This window comes from Physella acuta, unplaced genomic scaffold, assembly GCF_028476545.2.
Source record: "Physella acuta isolate Inbredline_101_S28 unplaced genomic scaffold, ASM2847654v3 ptg000466l, whole genome shotgun sequence".
Lineage (NCBI taxonomy): Eukaryota > Metazoa > Mollusca > Gastropoda > Physidae > Physella > Physella acuta.
In genome coordinates, this window is record NW_026731985.1 from 1,627,040 (window position 1) to 1,648,252 (window position 21,213).

The following is a 21,213-nucleotide window of genomic DNA, read 5'->3' on the forward strand; positions in this document are numbered from 1 at the left end:
TGTGGTAGAGTGTTGTGTGGTGTTGTGTGGGGGTAGGTTGTATGGGGCTGAGTGGTACAGTGTTGTGTGGCGCTGTCCGGTAGAGTGTTGTGTGGTGCTGTGTGGTAGAGTGTTGTGTGGCGCTGTCCGGTAGAGTGTTGTGTGGGGCTGTGTGGTAGAGTGTTGTGTGGCGCTGTGTGGGGGGTAGGTTGTGTGGCGCTGTGTGGGGGGTAGGTTGTGTGGCGCTGTGTGGTACAGTGTTGTGTGGCGCTGTCCGGTAGAATGTTGTGTGGCGCTGTGTGGTAGAGTGTTGTGTGGCGCTGTGTGGTAGAGTGTTGTGTGGGGCTGTGTGGGGGTAGGTTGTGTGGGCCTGTGTGAGGGTAGGTTGTGCGGGGTTGTGTGAGGGTAGGTTGTGTGGTGTTGTGTGAGGGTAGGTTGTGTGGTGTTGTGTGGGGGTAGGTTGTGTGGGGCTGTGTGAGGGTAGGTTGTGTGGGGCTGTGTGATGGTAGGTTGTGTGGGGCTGTGTGATGGTAGGTTGTGCGGGGTTGTGTGAGGGTAGGTTGTGTGGTGTTGTGTGAGGGTAGGTTGTGTGGTGTTGTGTGGGGGTAGGTTGTGTGGGGCTGTGTGAGGGTAGGTTGTGTGGTGTTGTGTGGGGGTAGGTTGTGTGGGGCTGTGTGAGGGTAGGTTGTGTGGGGCTGTGTGATGGTAGGTTGTGCGGTGCTGTGTGGGGGGTAGGTTGTGTTGGGCTGTGTTGGAGTAGGTTGTGTGGGGCTGTGTGAGGGTAGGTTGTGTGGGGCTGTGTGATGGTAGGTTGTGCGGTGCTGTGTGGGGGGTAGGTTGTGTTGGGCTGTGTTGGAGTAGGTTGTGTGGGGCTGTGTGAGGGTAGGTTGTGTGGCGCTGTGTTGGGTAGTTTGTGTGGTGCTGTGTGGGGGGGTAGGTTGTGTGGTGCTGTGTGGGGGTAGGTTGTGTGGGGCTGTGTGGGGGTAGGTTGTGTGGCGTTGTGTGGGGGTAGGTTGTGTGGGGCTGTGTGGTAGAGTGTTGTGTGGTGCTGTGTGGTAGAGTGTTGTGTGGTGCTGTGTGGTAGAGTGTTGTGTGGCGTTGTGTGGGGGTAGGTTGTGTGGCGCTGTGTGGGGGTAGGTTGTGTGGGGCTGTGTGGTAGAGTGTTGTGTGGGGCTGTGTGGTAGATTGTTGTGTGGTGCTGTGTGGTAGAGCGTTGTGTGGCGTTGTGTGGGGTAGGTTGTGTGGCGCTGTGTGGTAGAGTGTTGTGTGGTGCTGTGTGGGGGTAGGTTGTGTGGCGCTGTGTGGGGGTAGGTTGTGTGGTGCTGTGTGGGGTAGGTTGTGTGGGGCTGTGTGAGGGTAGGTTGTGTGGCGCTGTGTGGTAGAGTGTTGTGTGGTGCTGTGTGGGGGTAGGTTGTGTGGTGCTGTGTGGGGGTAGGTTGTGTGGGGCTGTGTGGGGGTAGGTTGTGTGGGGCTGTGTGGTAGAGTGTTGTGTGGGGCTGTGTGAGGGTAGGTTGTGTGGGGCTGTGTGATGGTAGGTTGTGTGGGGCTGTGTGATGGTAGGTTGTGCGGGGTTGTGTGAGGGTAGGTTGTGTGGTGTTGTGTGAGGGTAGGTTGTGTGGTGTTGTGTGGGGGTAGGTTGTGTGGGGCTGTGTGAGGGTAGGTTGTGTGGTGTTGTGTGGGGGTAGGTTGTGTGGGGCTGTGTGAGGGTCGGTTGTGTGGGGCTGTGTGATGGTAGGTTGTGCGGTGCTGTGTGGGGGGTAGGTTGTGTTGGGCTGTGTTGGAGTAGGTTGTGTGGGGCTGTGTGAGGGTAGGTTGTGTGGGGCTGTGTGATGGTAGGTTGTGCGGTGCTGTGTGGGGGGTAGGTTGTGTTGGGCTGTGTTGGAGTAGGTTGTGTGGGGCTGTGTGATGGTAGGTTGTGTGGCGCTGTGTTGGGTAGTTTGTGTGGTGCTGTGTGGGGGGGGGGGGTAGGTTGTGTGGTGCTGTGTGGGGGTAGGTTGTGTGGGGCTGTGTGGGGGTAGGTTGTGTGGCGTTGTGTGGGGGTAGGTTGTGTGGGGCTGTGTGGTAGAGTGTTGTGTGGTGCTGTGTGGTAGAGTGTTGTGTGGTGCTGTGTGGTAGAGTGTTGTGCGGCGTTGTGTGGGGGTAGGTTGTGTGGCGCTGTGTGGGGGTAGGTTGTGTGGGGCTGTGTGGTAGAGTGTTGTGTGGGGCTGTGTGGTAGATTGTTGTGTGGTGCTGTGTGGTAGAGCGTTGTGTGGCGTTGTGTGGGGTAGGTTGTGTGGCGCTGTGTGGTAGAGTGTTGTGTGGTGCTGTGTGGGGTAGGTTGTGTGGGGCTGTGTGGTAGAGTGTTGTGTGGTGCTGTGTGGGGGTAGGTTGTGTGGCGTTGTGTGGGGTAGGTTGTGTGGTGCTGTGTGGTAGAGTGTTGTGTGGTGCTGTGTGGGGGTAGGTTGTGTGGGGCTGTGTGGTAGAGTGTTGTGTGGTGCTGTGTGGTAGAGTGTTGTGTGGTGCTGTGTGGGGGTAGGTTGTGTGGGGCTGTGTGAGGGTAGGTTGTGTGGTGCTGTGTGGGGGGGGGGGGGTAGGTTGTGTGGTGCTGTGTGGGGGTAGGTTGTGTGGCGTTGTGTGGGGGTAGGTTGTGTGGCGCTGTGTGGGGGTAGGTTGTGTGGGGCTGTGTGGTAGAGTGTTGTGTGGTGCTGTGTGGGGGTAGGTTGTATGGGGCTGTGTGAGGGTAGGTTGTGTGGTGCTGTGTGTGGGGGGGGGGGGTAGGTTGTGTGGTGCTGTGTGGGGTAGGTTGTGTGGGGCTGTGTGGGGGTAGGTTGTGTGGGGCTGTGTGAGGGTAGGTTGTGTGGTGCTGTGTGTGGGGGGGGGGTAGGTTGTGCGGTGCTGTGTGGGGGTAGGTTGTATTGGGCTGTGTGAGGGTAGGTTGTGTGGTGCTGTGTGGGGGGGGGGGGTAGGTTGTGTGGTGCTGTGTGGGGTAGGTTGTGTGGGGCTGTGTGGGGTAGGTTGTGTGGTGCTGTGTGGGGGGGGGTAGGTTGTGTGGTGCTGTGTGGGGGAGTAGGTTGTGTGGTGCTGTGTGGGGGGGGGGTAGGTTGTGTGGTGCTGTGTGGGGGAGTAGGTTGTGTGGTGCTGTGTGGGGGTAGGTTGTGTGGGGCTGTGTGGGGGTAGGTTGTGTGGCGCTGTGTGGTAGAGCGTTGTGTGGGGCTGTGTGGTAGAGCGTTGTGTGGGGCTGTGTGGTAGATTGTTGTGTGGGCCTGTGTGGGGGTAGGTTGTGTGGGGCTGTGTGGTAGAGTGTTGTGTGGTGCTGTGTGGGGGGTAGGTTGTGTGGTGCTGTGTGGGGGTCGGTTGTGTGGGGCTGTGTGGGGGTAGGTTGTGTGGTAGAGCGTTGTGTGGGGCTGTGTGGTAGAGCGTTGTGTGGGCCTGTGTGGTAGAGCGTTGTGTGGGCCTGTGTGAGGGTAGGTTGTGTGGTGCTGTGTGGGGGGGGGGGGTAGGTTGTGTGGGGCTGTGTGAGGGTAGGTTGTGTGGGGCTGTGAGGGGGTCGGTTGTGTGGGGCTGTGTGGGGGTAGGTTGTGTGGTGCTGTGTGGGGGTCGGTTGTGTGGGGCTGTGTGGGGGTAGGTTGTGTGGTAGAGCGTTGTGTGGGGCTGTGTGGTAGAGCGTTGTGTGGGCCTGTGTGGTAGAGCGTTGTGTGGGCCTGTGTGAGGGTAGGTTGTGTGGTGCTGTGTGGGGGGGGGTAGGTTGTGCGGGGCTGTGTGGGGTAGGTTGTGTGGGGCTGTGTGGTAGAGCGTTGTGTGGGGCTGTGTGGTAGAGCGTTGTGTGGCGCTGTGTGGTAGAGCGTTGTGTGGGGCTGTGTGGTAGAGCGTTGTGTGGGGCTGTGTGGTAGATTGTTGTGTGGGCCTGTGTGGGGGTAGGTTGTGTGGGGCTGTGTGGTAGAGTGTTGTGTGGGGCTGTGTGGTAGATTGTTGTGTGGCGCTGTGTGGTAGTGTTGTGTGGCGCTGTGTGGGGGTAGGTTGTGCGGTGCTGTATGTGTGTGTGGGGGGGGGTAGGTTGTGTGGTGCTGTGTGGGGGTAGGTTGTGTGGGGATGTGTGAGGGTAGGTTGTGTGTTGCTGTGTGGGGGGTAGGTTGTGTTGGGCTGTGTGGTAGAGCGTTGTGTGGCGCTGTGTGATAGAGCGTTGTGTGGGCCTGTGTGGGGGTAGGTTGTGTGGGGCTGTGTGGTAGAGCTTTGTGTTGGGCTGTGTGGTAGCCTACACCCGGCCACACGATGTAAAAACTTTCCATCCACGTATCAAGTCTTATGTACGCATTTGTGGCTAAACTTGTCTAGCCATTTGTGGCTAAAGTTGTCTGACCACTTGGCTATTCATATATGCAGCCAACAAAAAATAGTCTTCACAATTCCTATAAACATATTTTTTATAAAAATGAAACACAAAACACGGATCTTAAATTCTATCGGCGACCCAGCGTCTAGACTTCAGTGCCTCGTAAGATGGACGAGAGAAACATATTGATAAAACACTAGACACAGCTGAGGTTCTGGGAAAATTTCTCACTAAGATAGGATGTTTTTTAACCTCACAAACACGGCCTTTTTGTTTCTCAAACATCAGCGTTTAATCCTTAAACACATATACACACTTACACATTATGGATCGGATTCTTGATCCCAAATAGGATATTTTACAACTTCAACAACTAATTTTTTTTTAAAATTTAAATAATATTTCAACACTTTAAATAACAAATATCCTTACGTGTTAATTAAATAAAAAATAAATATGTCTTATGATAAAAAAATAATGTGTTGTCGTCATACAAGATCATTTAACCCATTCGTCAGTCAAGGTCATTTAACCCATTCGTAAGACAAGGTAATTTAACCCATTCGTAAGACAAGGTCATTTAACCCATTCGTAAGACAAGGTCATTTTACCCATTTGTCATACAAGGTCATTTAACCCATTCGTAAGACAAGGTCATTTAACCCATTCGTCATACAAGGTCATTTAACCCATTCGTAAGACAAGGTCATTTAACCCATTCGTAAGACAAGGTCATTTAACCCATTCGTAAGACAAGGGCATTTTACCCATTTGTCTTACAAGGTCATTTAACCCATTCGTCATACAAGGTCATTTAACCCATTCGTAAGACAAGGTCATTTAACCCATTCGTCATACAAGGTCATTTAACCCATTCGTAAGACAAGGTCATTTAACCCATTCGTAAGACAAGGTCATTTAACCCATTCGTAAGACAAGGTCATTTAACACATTCAACCACGGTTCCTTTAACCCTTTATTTATATATATATTTCAAACCATTTAGAAAAAGCTACTAAATAAATCTACTTGACCGTCACACAATTATCCGACCATAACCCGATAAAATTATTGCCAAAAAAATCAACTTAACTTCAAATTCTCTTGCTTCTATAACCTCCGTATGCGTTTGTACTAAGGACGAATTATGTTCAACATTTCTACTTAGAAAATGTTCATTCATAATGCAAAAACTATAAATGTCTTTATTATATCTAACAATAGAGCCTAATGGGTTGTTGGCCTTCATTCTAAACAGACCGTTCAACATTTGATAAAACATTAGCTTTTCATCTTATTCATGCATAATTAATCACAATTCCCATTCGTTTTGTGGACAATAAAAACAATTTAAAAACCTGGCATACTCAGGAGATGGAAGCATGTCTTTGCTGACCGGAGTAGTAAATATCTCTTCTCATGTAGTCAGCACACTTTGGCAGCGATGTGTAATTTCTGGTAGCGTAGTGCCAGCTTAGCTGAGAGATTTGGTGCGCATTGACTTACTTCTAAAACTCTCGCACTGAAAACGAGATAACTAATATATTTTCTTTCCATCAATCTTTCTAATTTCCAAATGTTATCCGTTAAATCTCAGTTCCAATAAAATTGAATTGTTAAAGTTCCAACATAATATATCATTCATGACGTTAGTATCATTTACCATCATCACATCGAGTATCACTTGCATCAAAATTGGTTGACCTGCAACGTCCACATGATCCACTAACACCAACAAGTTTGATATCAACCAAAACTTCTGTCACCAGCGAGTGAGACTCACATCAAACAAAGTGTCTCACCTCTAACTAAATTGTTTCACCTCTTACCAAATTGTCTCACCTCTATCTTATTTCACCTCTAACTAAATTGTCTCACCTCTAACTAAATTGTCTCACCTCTAACTAAATTTCATTTCCACCAACCTGCTCAACCTCCAATAAAACGTATCCACCACCATCAACAGGTGAACTCCATCAAAATGTCTCACCGCCACCAAAATGTCTCACCTCCATCAAAATGTCTCACCACCAAAATGTCTCACCACCACCACAATGTCTCACCACCAAAATGTCTCACCTCCACCAAAATGTCTCAACACCAAAATGTCTCACCACCACCAAAATGTCTCACCTCCACCATAATGTCTCACCACCAAAATGTCTCACCTCCACCAAAATGTCTCACCGCCACTAAAATGTCTCACCACCACCAAAATGTCTCACCTCCACCATAATGTCTCACCTCCACCATAATGTCTCACCACCAAAATGTCTCACCACCACCAAAATGTCTAACCACCGAAATGTGTCACCACCACTAAAATATCTCACCACCACCAAAATGTCTCACCACCACCAAAATGTCTCACCACCACCAAAATGTCTCACCACCACAAAAATGTGTCACCACCACTAAAATATCTCACCACCACCAAAATGTCTCACCACCACCAAAATGTCTCACCACCACCAAAATGTCTCACCACCACCAAAATGTCTCACCACCACTAAAATATCTCACCACCACCAAAATGTCTCACCACCAAAATGTCTCACCACCACCAAAATGTCTCACCACCACCAAAATGTCTCACCACCAAAATGTCTCACCACCACCAAAATGTCTCACCACCACTAAAATATCTCACCACCACCAAAATGTCTCACCACCACTAAAATATCTCACCACCACCAAAATGTCTCACCACCACCAAAATATCTCACCACCACCAAAATGTCTCACCTCCACCAAAATGTCTCACCACCAAAGTGTCTCACCTCCACCAAAATGTCTCACCACCAAAATGTCTCACCACCACCAAAATGTCTCACCTCCACCAAAATGTCTCACCACCAAAATGTCTCACCACCACCAAAATGTCTCACCACCAAAATGTCTCACCACCAAAATGTCTCACTTCCACCACAGACAGCTCCGACAGCAGCATCGTATCCGTCTGCACGTCTGCCTGATGGTGTCGTCAGGTCTGTCGTCTGCCTTCACGCTCTTGTGGGAGCTCGTGGTCTTCCAGGACAGGATAGTCAACCACAACGAGAGCTCTATCATGAAGGGAAACTCGGTGAGTAGTGTCAGCACCATTGTGTGTCAGTGGTTGGTGAGTTATGTCACGCCATTGTCCTAGTTAGAGCATACATTTTAACCTCCTGTCCTAGTTACACAACACTGTTTGACCTACTGTCCTAGTTACACAACACTGTTTGACCTCCTGTCCTAGTTACACAACACTGTTTGACCTACTGTCCTAGTTACACAACACTGTTTGACCTCCTGTCCTAGTTACACAACACTGTTTGACCTACTGTCCTAGTTACACTATACTGTCTGACCTACTGCCCTCATTAGAGCTTGACCAGACGATATCCTTGCAGGTTGGCTGCCGTCTGCTGTACGTCCTGTACAGGTACACTCTTCTCATGCCATTTGCCTGGATGTTTATTGAAGGATTCCATCTTCATCGTCTGCTGGTGAGGGCATTTTCTGTGCCCAAATCTTTGGCGCCGTACTACGTTACTGGATTTGGTAAGTTGTGTATTAGCAGGGGGGGGGGCAATGCATGTCTACCGCCTCCCCCCCCCCCCCACCTCCGAACGAGATATAATATATATAGAAGTATACTAGTATATATGGAGAAGAGTCAGGGCCCTATGGAGAAATGTTTTCAACCCTATGAAGAATTGTAGTCAGTTCCGTATGGATAAGTTAAATCAGGGCCCTATGGAGAAATGTAGTCAGGGCCCTAAGGAGAAGTGTTTTCAGGGCCCTATGGAGAAGTCAAGGCCCTATTGAGAAGTCAGGGCTCAATGGAGAAGTGTAGGCAGAGCCCAATGGAGAAGCCAGGGCCCTATGGAGTGTATTGGCCATGTGATAGTGTGGGAAATCACATCAAGAAAAAGTACCACGCCTACACATTAATTCGTGTGTTTATCAGCCTTGAATCATTCTTTTACTTAACTGCCCAATTAGAATGGCTGTCCAAGGATTTCATGCTGAAGTGTTCATTAAACTTTTAATGGTAATTAGTTTAATTAAGAAATTTTAATGAGTGAATTTCTCCTTAGGTCTGACGTGGCTCCCTATTTTGGTGTATGCAATCATTAAAGGAACACATGAGCAATACAATCACACGTAAGTACTCTTGTTTGCAGACTTTTTTCCTGTCTTTAGACTGTCTTATCTAGACTGTCCTGTCTCCAGACTTTCTTATCTCTAAACGGTTCTTTCTCTAATTTGTATGTCATGTATCTCAACTGTCTTGTCTCTAAACGGTGCTGTCTCTAATTTGTATGTCATGTCTCTCAATTGTCTTGTCTCTAAACGGTTCTGTCTCTAATTTGTATGTCATGTCTCTCAATTGTCTTGTCTCTAAACGGTTCTGTCTCTAATTTGTATGTCATGTCTCTCAATTGTCTTGTCTCTAAACGGTTCTGTCTCTAATTTGTATGTCATGTCTCTCAATTGTCTTGTCTCTAAACGGTTCTGTCTCTAATTTGTATGTCATGTCTCTCAACTGTCTTGTCTCTAAACGGTTCTGTCTCTAATTTGTATGTCATGTCTCTCAATTGTCTTGTCTCTAAACGGTTCTGTCTCTAATTTGTATGTCATGTCTCTCAATTGTCTTGTCTCTAAACGGTTCTGTCTCTAATTTGTATGTCATGTCTCTCAATTGTCTTGTCTCTAAACGGTTCTGTCTCTAATTTGTATGTCATGTCTCTCAACTGTGTTGTCTCTAAACGGTTCTGTCTCTAATTTGTATGTCATGTCTCTCAATTGTCTTGTCTCTAAACGGTTCTGTCTCTAATTTGTATGTCATGTCTCTCAATTGTCTTGTCTCTAAACGGTTCTGTCTCTAATTTGTATGTCATGTCTCTCAACTGTCTTGTCTCTAAACGGTTCTGTCTCTAATGTGTATGTCATGTCTCTCAATTGTCTTGTCTCTAAACGGTTCTGTCTCTAATTTGTATGTCTTGTCTTGTCACTAGTCTCTCTTTTCTCTTGGCTGTCTTACCACTAGACTCTTGTCTCTCAACTGTCTTGTCTCTCGACTGTCTTGTCTCTCGACTGTCTTGTCTCTTGACTGTCTTGTCTTTAATGAGTCTGTTATCACAATTAGGGCGATTTTAATCAATACAAAGTGTAAGCACACATTGAACTTTTCTAGAACCCCTGTTGAAACCCAAAAAAAAATTAATTATACGACCGTATTCATTCTTATACCCCAAGATTCTAAGCAGTACTGTATGTCTTGGTTGTTGTTGATAACTCTACCTAGACATCTACTCCAGTCTCGCACAGATTATTTTATGTGAAGTAATGTCGTCTCCTAATGGAATCTTTCCAGCTTGACTTAAGCTATTCTTTTGTTTTAAGTAAGGTCTCTCTTATGAAATCTTTGCACCTTGACTTAAGATGTTCTTTTATTCTAAGTAATTTCTCTCTAATGAAATTTTTGCACTTTGGCATTAGCCATAAAGTAATAATGAAAATTTTGCAATTATTATTCACGTTGTCCATAAAACGGTTCGTTAATTAACGTTCATAATTAAAAAAAATATCTCGTGTTCAACTTTTCTAAGATAAATGAGTTGAATTAACTCGAGCTTAACGAAATCATGCAATGAAATGTAGGCGGTGTGACGTCATCAATCTTAGACGGAACTATGAAATTCAAAGAATAATTAAAATAATTAGACACGTGACACGAGCGGGGTCGGGGGGCGGGAGGCCGGGGGTCTGGCTCTGGTCCTAGGTGATGAGTCTGTGGCATTTGCAGTTCGACGTGACATTCTCGAGAGTTTCAGTTGCCTGTGTGACACCTTGTATTGAATGACACACATGACACCTATAATGTCTGCCCTCGTGTTGCGTGTGATGCATATTTGTCATGCGTCCTACAAATGTCAGTATACCCTCACGTCATGTCACGTGACACGTGCTCCTCATGCCATGTGTCTCCCCCCACCTCCCGCCAACACCCCCCCCCCCCCCGCCCCAACACCCCGCTACCTGATGAAATCAATCTTCTCCCCGCTAATTAAATTGTCACATACGTGAGTCAAGGGCCGCACTGAGCCAGGGTTAGAGGGTGTCACGTGGTATAAAAAAAGTAAATAATGGCTCAATTTTGTGTGGGCCATAGCTGGCTGGTGCCTGAAGGTCACGCATTTTCAAACCTGCTAGTGCAAGGTCATGTCCGGTATACAGGTCAACGTCACTCACTCTCGTCCAGTGTTTCTTCCAGACTTTTTTTCCGGAGTACTTGAATTATTTTGGGGGGGGGGGGGGGGTGAAAGCGGACATTGGTAAAAGTATTTTCTAAATAAATTCTTTCGTTAGGTGGGTGGGGAGGTACATCTTTCAGGGGGCTCCACGCACCCCACCCCTCCTGTCCCACCCCACCAGTCCCACCCCACCAGTCCCACCCCACCAGTCCCATCCTCCAGTCCCGCTCTACCATTCCCACCCCTCCTGTCCCACCCCACCAGTCCCACCCCACCAGTCCCACCCCACCAGCCCCGCCCCACCAGCCCCACCCCACCAGTCCCACCCCACCAGTTCCACCCCACCAGTCCCACCCCACCAGTCCCACCCCACCCTGAACATTAACCGAGGCGCCATCGAGACCACTCCATAAATGGCCAGGCAGACCACGTGACCGCAGATAATTCACCAGATAGCCCACGTGATCCGCTCACCAGAAAACCGATGTATCTTTTGGGATTTTTGTAAGCTGATAGCACCCACCCCGGGGACGTAGCCCCACCCCACCCATCTGCCCCACAACCAAGATGGCGCTGGTCAGACCCGGGCAGGACTAGCAGACGTACAGCACTAACCAAATGACCGCTTAAACACATTAGAAGCTCTCACGTTAATAGGTCTAGACGAATTTCCTTCAGATACCCAATCAATTGCCGCTCAAACCCCGTCTGACCGGTCGCCGGAATACGCCGGTTTTTTATGGTCAAGTGATCTTGAGCTTTAATAAAATAACCGAACTAACATTGTATTAAAAGCTGACCTTTGGTAGAATCGGTGTCGTCTGCTGTAGTTGATATTCTGACTGAGAGGTTAAACATTGCTGTGTAATAAACTGTGACAAAGACGAAAAAACCGGCTTCAGAAAGTTTGCCGGGATGCCGGCTATATTGTACTGTGTCAGAGGAAGTGGCCTATGTCCGATTTCAAGTTGTGCAGGCATTGTGTGGGTAAGACAGGCTAAACGTCGGTACATCAGCTGATTCTGATACAGGGGTGGTTACATTTAGATGCACCGTCAAAATGGTCCGGGACAAAACGGCCCCGTCAAAACAGCCCCGTCATTATCACCCCGTCAAATCGACCCATTTAAAATAGCTCCGTCAAACGGGCCCCAACATATTGACTCACGACATATAGGCGCCCGACAAATGGGCTCCTGACGTTTAGGCTCTCGACAAAATGGCTCCCGTTATTACAACTCTCAACAAATAGGCTCCTTTCATTTTGGCTATCAATATATATATATATATATATATATATATATATATATATATATATATATATATATATATATATATATATATATATATATATATATATATATATATATAAACACATAATATAGCCACGACTTAGCAAGCCGTTAAATGTGAAACAGACCGGAACGAAATAATTAATTGACGTCTTTAAAAATTCCGTTTAATTACATGAATATTTGTGTCGCCCATTGTTCCCTACCAGCCTTCAAGGCATGCTGGTTCCTCTGGTTCCCGGAACACGTACATTTATAATTACCCCAACACGTGACAAAAGCCCCGCATTCATTCATGCTTGGATTGGAACCAAAGTTTTCATCTAGGATTCTCAAAACAAAAACATAAACACCGTTTCAGTTCAATGAGGAGAGAATTATTCATCATAATATCCCCCTACCCCTCCCCCACCAGGCAAAATTATTCATCATACCATCCCCACCCCTCCCCCAAAAACCTACCCAACATAAAGAATACGTTATTTCTATATTTTTTTCTATCCCACTCACTCATGCGCGCACACACACATAGACATACATACAAATTCCCCAAACACATCTCCACCACTCCCCTCCTCTACTAGATAAGTCCCCATTTTCCCCTAAGCTTTATGTCTCCTATTTTTAGCACGCCCAGCTTTTAGATTTGAGAAAAAGCTAAAAGCATTGAATGATTAATTCAAGAATTTTCAAGAAACCCGCATTAGCAAAATACAAAACATCCGCATCAGCTAAAATATTCCATCTCCCACCCAACAAAGGTATAGAGCTCAATTTTTAGCCCACAACCAACAAAAGTACTTGATATTTTGCAAATTCTACATTCCAAACATGAGAATTATCTTTCACCATATTCCGAACGTGAAACTTCCAAATATGAGATTTAACAAATCTATAATAACAAAAACAAGAGTTAACGCAATCACATTCCGAACATGTGATTTATTTTTCTTCATATTCCATACTTGAAAGTTGATTCATTCCAAACATAAGTTTTAACAAACTCCACAATTCTAAACTTGTTTAAATAAACTTTAAAAAAAAAACAACATTAGGAACAAAACAATACATTGATCGTTTGAGAAGTTAACATTTCGAATGCTATGCACTTTAATTTTACTACCATTGTGTTTAGTTTAAAGCTAAGTGTGGCTAAATATAGCTCTCGGGTTGTCTAAATATAGCTCAGCACGTGCTCTCTTTGTTTATCTTAGTTGCTGGGTCTACATGGCCGGACCATATGAGTGGATAATCTACACACCCATTGCAGTGTTTCTGCTGGTAAGTATCGGCTTGTAATGGAAAAATCTTAGGGGAACAGGGCATTACCCCCCCCCGTCAATTACCCCCCGGACATCCCCCGACATTACCACCGGAGTAATTACCCCCCTATCAATTACCCCCCTGTCAATTTCCCCCCGCCCAGTAAGACATTACTCCCCCCCCCCCAGAAAGGCTTAGGCTTAGATAGGGTTAGGGCTATGGTAAGGGTTAGGAGTAGGGTTAGTGTTATGGTCAGGGTTAGGGTTAGAGCTATAGCTATGGCTAAGGTTAGGGTTAAGGCTAGATTTAGGGTTAGGCTTAAACCAAAGTCTAGCATTGATTTTGGTTTTGTGTTAAGTTTTAGGCTGAGCTGGATGCTTAGGTTTTGGTCTTTTTCTTAAAGCTAGGAATAAGGTAATATATAGGTATAGAATTTGAGTTAGAGTTAGGATTCTAACTTGAGGGTTGGAGGGGGGCGGGTAATTGCCCGGAGGGGGGGGGTAATCGACAGGGGGTAATTGCTCCGGGGGGGGGTTTAATACGGGTGGGGGTAAATGTCCGGGAGGGGGGGTAATGTCCAGTATGCATATCTTAGATGGTGGGTCACATTCACAACCCATTGCAGTGTCTGCTTGTAAGTATCGGCTTGTAAAGTATTTCTTAGATGGTATGAGTGGCATACACTCCCAGCGACAATTACATTTGTTGTCTCATTACATTTCTACATTGACCTTTTTGACTTGACGACCGCCTTTTATTGCCTGCTGGAGAGCCTCATTAAAAGGTAATGGTCTCCTGACAATCAACGGAAACTTGGTATAAAAATATATTTTAAAGATTGAGAGAACGAGTTGAGATTTGTATCAGTTGCACAGACGTCGGCTGAACAAGGGCGTGACAGTTTGACTGCTTGACCGAACAAAAGAAATCTCACTAATTTAAGTAATTAATGTAATTAAATAAACTTTATTATTATATTGGATGGGCGGGCGTTTTAACACTCGTCTTTCGTGAAGAAAGCAGAGAATAATTTTTAATCACACGAGATTAAATAAATAGGATCATTACATAATGTAACTCAAAACAGCAACGCTCTTATGGCTTATATCATATATCACCGGTCACACCCCCTACTGGACTTATATCACCGGACCCACCTCCCAACACCAACTTTATATCACCGGACACATCTCTTTCTGACCTAACATCACCGGACACTCCTCTGACTGACCTAACATCACCGGACACTCCTCTGACTGACCTAACATCACCGGACACATCTCTTTCTGACCTAACATCACCGGACACTCCTCTGACTGACCTAACATCACCGGACACATCTCTTTCTGACCTAACATCACCGGACACTCCTCTGACTGACCTAACATCACCGGACACTCCTCTGACTGACCTAACATCACCGGACACTCCTCTGACTGACCTAACATCACCGGACACTCCTCTGACTGACCTAACATCACCGGACACTCCTCTGACTGACCTAACATCACCGGACACTCCTCTGACTGACCTAACATCACCGGACACTCCTCTGACTGACCTAACATCACCGGACACTCCTCTGACTGACCTAACATCACCGGACACTCCTCTGACTGACCTAACATCACCGGACACTCCTCTGACTGACCTAACATCACCGGACACTCCTCTGACTGACCTAACATCACCGGACACTCCTCTGACTGACCTAACATCACCGGACACACCCCTACTGACCTAACAACGAAAACTACAATCCCTACTAACCTAACTTAGCGCCGACTGTCTCAGCTATTATTGATTAAAACTGATTAAATCATCCTAGTTTCATCGAAAACCTAAAAATAGAAATTTAAATGTAATTGAAAACACAATCTAGCAAGCTAATATCGAACTGTGATAGTATGACAAAGATTGTCATTGATGTTGATTAAAATGTTCTGTCAGTTTCTACCAAACGACATATTGTAATTACCTCCCCTTAACTGGGTTAACGTTAATGTTCGATGTAAAATATCATTGAATTGTTTCGCTCTCTTCCCCAGGCGAATCTAATTTTTATGATACGCATTGTTTACATCATGGTCAACCAATTGGAACCACATCCTAATGAGCCGGGGATGTTCAGGTGAGTCAGCCCCACCCTAATGAGCCGGGTATGTTCAGGTGAGTGGGATATGTTCAGGTGAGTGGGGTATGTTCAGGTGAGTGGGATATGTTCAGGTGAGTGGGATATGTTCAGGTGAGTGGGGTATGTTCAGGTAAGTGGGATATGTTCAGGTGAGTGGGGTATGTTCAGGTGAGTGGGATATGTTCAGGTGAGTGGGGTATGTTCAGGTGAGTGGGATATGTTCAGGTGAGTGGGGTATGTTCAGGTGAGTGGGGTATGTTCAGGTGAGTGGGGTATGTTCAGGTGAGTGGGGTATGTTCAGGTGAGTGGGGTATGTTCAGGTGAGTGGGATATGTTCAGGTGAGTGGGGTATGTTCAGGTGAGTGGGGTATGTTCAGGTGAGTGGGATATGTTCAGGTGAGTGGGGTATGTTCAGGTGAGTGGGATATGTTCAGGTGAGTGGGGTATGTGCAGGTGAGTGGGGTATGTTCAGGTGAGTGGGGTATGTTCAGGTGAATGGGGTATGTGCAGGTGAGTGGGGTATGTGCAGGTGAGTGGGGTATGTGCAGGTGAGTGGGGTATGTTCAGGTGAGTGGGGTATGTTCAGGTGAGTGGGGTATGTTCAGGTGAGTGGGGTATGTTCAGGTGAGTGGGGTATGTTCAGGTGAGTGGGGTATGTTTAGGTGAGTGGGGTATGTTCAGGTGAGTGGGGTATGTTTAGGTGAGTGGGGTATGTTCAGGTGAGTGGGCTATGTTTAGGTGAGTGGGGTATGTTTAGGTGAGTCAGCCCCAGCCTATAAGTCGGGTATGTTTAGGTGAGTGGGGTATGTTCAGGTGAGTGCTGTATGTTCAGGTGAGTGGGGTATGTTCAGGTGAGTGGGGTATGTTCAGGTGAGTTGGGTATGTTCAGGTGAGTGGGGTATGTTCAGGTGAGTGGGGTATGTTCAGGTGAGTGGGGTATGTTCAAATGAGTGGGGTATGTTCAGGTGAGTGGGGTATGTGCAGGTGAGTTGGCTATGTTCAGGTGAGTGGGGTATGTTCAGGTGAGTGGGGTATGTTCAGGTGAGTGGGGTATGTTCAGGTGAGTGGGGTATGTTTAGGTGAGTGGGGTATGTTCAGGTGAGTGGGGTATGTGCAGGTGAGTGGGGTATGTTCAGGTGAGTGGGTATGTTTAGGTGAGTGGGGTATGTTCAGGTGTGTGGGGTATGTTCAGGTGAGTGGGTATGTTTAGGTGAGTGGGGTATGTTCAGGTGAGTGGGGTATGTTCAGGTGAGTAGGATATGTTCAGGTGAGTGGGGTATGTCCAGTTGAGTCAGCCCCACCCTAATAAGTCGGGTATGTTAAGTTGAGTTGGCCTTTGATGCTTACACGTGCATACCAACTTTACTCATTCCCTCTTGATTTTATCCTACTCTGACACACATTCATGCTAGTTTATGCCAACTCCACTCATCCGTACTTGATTTTATCCCAACCAAACACATCCATACTAGCTTTATGCTAATCCAATACATACCCAATTAAAGTTAATATCTGCTAGTTATAAATTTTGCGTTACCCCACAATATTTATGATTACGTAATAAAATAAACAAATAAGAAATGAACTTGTTAATTAAACCGTCGTAATTAAACATTAGAAATATCACACATGACTGAACGTGTTCTCAAAGACTAGCATAGTCCTGACAGTCAGACCATCATCTTTATGTCAGTCTGTCAAAATATGTCAGACCATCATCTTTATGACAGTCTGTCAAAATATGTCAGACCATCATCTTTATGACAGTCTGTCTTTATGACCGGCATCCAGCATATTGGACGGTAAAAGTACCGTAAGAGAAGACATTCAAGCAGCCCATCATTAGAGAAGGGGCCGTTAGTGGCCAGTCTAAATATAGTAACATGGTCTGCCTTCCGGCCCCGTGTGGCGCTGACCCCGGTGACAATAAGTTGACCTTTAGGCCATTGACCGCGGACATCGTGTCCTTATTATGCTAAAGGTTATGTACACACCAGAAAACGAATGTACACATAAGGACTCCATGTCCAGCATTAGTAACACTAGACTGCATGTATCTGTTATGACTAGCCAAGGGTAGATAATCTTTCAACATCCAGACAAGGGGGATAACTTAGTATTACGCGGTATTTTTTATGACGGTGATGAAGCAGAAATATAACAATTGTTCGGGTAACCGATTTATTAAATGATTATGATGAATCGGAAATACACCCCTTGTTCGCTTGACTGATTTTTTCAGACGGTTGTAATTATATACAACTACATGTATTCACGCATGACTGATTTGTCTAGCATGACCTAACCACGTGTCAGTCGTCTATTTGAGAGCCTCGTTTTAGATTGTGGTGTCACGTGACCTAACGTGTTGTAACTGCTCTACAGGCGTGCGGTCAAGGCCATCTGGGTACTGATGCCGTTGTTTGGTGTCCAGTATATCCTGCTCGTCTACAAGCCAGATGGCTCGACACACGACGAGGGGCACGCGCTTGAGTTGGTTTATAAAGTGGTCAACAGTCTACAGGTGAGTTGTCACAGGCTACAGGTGAGGTGTCACAAGCTACAGGTGAGGTGTCACAAGTCTTAAGGTGAGTTGTCACAAGTCTACAGGTGAGTTGTCACAAGTCTACAGGTGAGTTGTCACAAGTCTACAGGTGAGTTGTCACAGGCTACAGGTGAATTGTCACAGGCTACAGGTGAGTTGTCACAGGTTAAAGGTGAGTTATCACAGTCTACAGGTGAGTTGTCACAAGTCTACAGGTGAGTTGTCACAAGTTACACGTGAGTTGTCACAAGTTACAAGTGAGTTGTCACAAGTCTACAGGTGAGTTGTCACAAGCTACAGGTGAGTTGTCACAAGTTACACGTGAGTTGTCACAAGTTAAACGTGAGTTGTCACAAGTTACACGTGAGTTGTCACAAGTTACAGGTGAGTTGTCACAAGTCTACAGGTGAGTTGTCACAAGTCTACAGATGAGTTGTCACAAGCTACAAGTGATTTGTCACAAGTCTACATGTGAGTTATCACAAGCTACAGGTGAGTTGTCACAGGCTACAGGTGAGTTGTCACAAGCTACAGGTGAGTTGACACAAGTCTACAGGTGAGTTGTCAAAAATCTATAAGTGAGTTGTCACAAGTCTACAGGTGAGTTGTCACAAGTTACAGGTGAGTTGTCACAGGCTACAGGTGAGTTGTCACAGGCTACAGGTGAGTTGTCACAGGTTAAAGGTGAGTTGTCACAGTCTACAGGTGAGTTGTCACAAGTCTACAGGTGAGTTGTCACAAGTTACACGTGAGTTGTCACAAGTTACAAGTGAGTTGTCACAAGTCTACAGGTGAGTTGTCACAAGTTACACGTGAGTTGTCACAAGTTACACGTGAGTTGTCACAAGTTACAAGTGAGTTGTCACAAGTCTACAGGTGAGTTGTCAAAAGTTACACGTGAGTTGTCACAAGCTACAGGTGAGTTGTCACAAGTTACAAGTGAGTTGTCACAAGTCTACAGGTGAGTTGTCACAAGCTACAGGTGAGTTGTCACAAGTTACACGTGAGTTGTCACAAGTTAAACGTGAGTTGTCACAAGTTACACGTGAGTTGTCACAAGTTACACGTGAGTTGTCAAAAATCTATAAGTGAGTTGTCACAAGTCTACAGGTGAGTTGTCACAAGTTACAGGTGAGTTGTCACAGGCTACAGGTGAGTTGTCACAGGCTACAGGTGAGTTGTCACAGGTTAAAGGTGAGTTGTCACAGTCTACAGGTGAGTTGTCACAAGTCTACAGGTGAGTTGTCACAAGTTACACGTGAGTTGTCACAAGTTACAAGTGAGTTGTCACAAGTCTACAGGTGAGTTGTCACAAGTTACACGTGAGTTGTCACAAGTTACACGTGAGTTGTCACAAGTTACAAGTGAGTTGTCACAAGTCTACAGGTGAGTTGTCAAAAGTTACACGTGAGTTGTCACAAGCTACAGGTGAGTTGTCACAAGTTACAAGTGAGTTGTCACAAGTCTACAGGTGAGTTGTCACAAGCTACAGGTGAGTTGTCACAAGTTACACGTGAGTTGTCACAAGTTAAACGTGAGTTGTCACAAGTTACACGTGAGTTGTCACAAGTTACACGTGAGTTGTCACAAGTTACAGGTGAGTTGTCACAAGTTACAGGTGTGTTGTCACAAGTCTACAGGTGAGTTGTCACAAGTCTACAGATGAGTTGTCACAAGCTACAAGTGATTTGTCACAAGTCTACATGTGAGTTATCACAAGCTACAGGTGAGTTGTCACAGGCTACAGGTGAGTTGTCACAAGCTACAGGTGAGTTGTCAACTGTCACAAGTCTACAGGTGAGTTGTCACAAGCTACAGGTGAGTTGTCACAAGTTACAAGTGAGTTATCACAAGTCTACAGGTGAGTTGTCACAAGCTACAGGTTAGTTGTCACAAGTCTACATGTGAGTTATCACAAGCTACAGGTGAGTTGTCACAGGCTACAGGTGAGTTGTCACAAGCTACAGGTGAGTTGTCAACTGTCACAAGTCTACAGGTGAGTTGTCACAAGCTACAGGTGAGTTGTCACAAGTTACAAGTGAGTTGTCACAAGTCTAAAGGTGAGTTGTCACAAGCTACAGGTGAGTTGTCACAAGTTACACGTGAGTTGTCACAAGTTACAGGTGAGTTGTCACAAGTTACACGTGAGTTGTCACAAGCTACAGGTGAGTTGTCACAAGTTACAAGTGAGTTGTCACAAGTCTACAGGTGAGTTGTCACAAGCTACAGGTGAGTTGTCACAAGTTACACGTGAGTTGTCACAAGTTAAACGTGAGTTGTCACAAGTTACACGTGAGTTGTCACAAGTTACACGTGAGTTGTCACAAGTTACAGGTGAGTTGTCACAAGTTACAGGTGTGTTGTCACAAGTCTACAGGTGAGTTGTCACAAGTCTACAGATGAGTTGTCACAAGCTACAAGTGATTTGTCACAAGTCTACATGTGAGTTATCACAAGCTACAGGTGAGTTGTCACAGGCTACAGGTGAGTTGTCACAAGCTACAGGTGAGTTGTCACAGGCTACAGATGAGTTGTCACAAGCTACAAGTGATTTGTCACAAGTCTACATGTGAGTTATCACAAGCTACAGGTGAGTTGTCACAAGCTACAGGTGAGTTGTCAACTATCACAAGTCTACAGGTGAGTTGTCACAAGCTACAGGTGAGTTGACACAAGTCTACGAGTGAGTTGTCAAAAATCTATAAGTGAGTTGTCACAAGTCTACAAGTGAGTTGTCACAAGCTAGAGGTGAGTTGTCACAAGCTACAGGTGAGTTGTCACAAGTCTACAGGTGAGTTGTCACAAGTCTACAGGTGAGTTATCACAAGTTACAGGTGAAGTGTCACAAATCTACATGCGAGTTGTCACAAGTTACAGGTGAGTTATCACAAATCTACAGGTGAGTTATCACAAGTCTACAGGTGAGTTGTCACAAGTTACAGGTGAGTTATCACAAATCTACATGTGAGTTGAACTTATTGCAAAGAAAACGCGTGCATAGTTAACATGTCTCGATGTATTTTTATCTTAGGCTTTCGACGAATTAACACAACCTTATACCATCTTACAGTTCAGAGAAAATAAGCACAATGCTTATGTATTCTTAAGTATTCTATCATAACCAAAACAATATCTGAGGTGAAACAAAAAAGCCTTTATAACAAGCAGTGTTTCTTCCAGACTTTTTTCTCAGGGGGTGAGGGGGGGGGGGGGTACTTGAAATTTTCGGAGGGGACGGGGGACCGAAATAATCACTGTCTATTTTTAAATTTTTTGATCTATTTTCAGGGCGCGTTCATTGCCATCGTCTGCTGTTATCTCAACAGAGAGGTAGGTCATCGTGACATCGTGACCACGTGATCATGTAATTATGTGGTCATGTGAGCAAGGACGCCACATGATATTAAGCAAGGGCGGCTACTCTAGTGTGCACTGATAGGGAGGGACTT

At 45.9% G+C, this 21,213-nt stretch overlaps 1 protein-coding gene across 2 annotated transcripts in view; it reads left to right on the forward strand.

Annotated features, from left to right (window-relative positions):
* The window catches only part of LOC131943730 (calcitonin gene-related peptide type 1 receptor), a 95,545-nt gene that overhangs the window by 70,883 nt on the left and 3,449 nt on the right, over positions 1-21,213 (forward strand). For both annotated transcript variants that reach the window (XM_059303952.1, XM_059303950.1), the window contains exons 7-13: positions 7,220-7,370; positions 7,681-7,831; positions 8,371-8,437; positions 13,037-13,103; positions 15,134-15,216; positions 17,605-17,743; positions 21,053-21,094. In XM_059303952.1, coding sequence (XP_059159935.1) covers positions 7,220-7,370; positions 7,681-7,831; positions 8,371-8,437; positions 13,037-13,103; positions 15,134-15,216; positions 17,605-17,743; positions 21,053-21,094 — 700 coding nt within the window. The remainder of the gene's footprint in view (positions 1-7,219; positions 7,371-7,680; positions 7,832-8,370; positions 8,438-13,036; positions 13,104-15,133; positions 15,217-17,604; positions 17,744-21,052; positions 21,095-21,213) is intronic.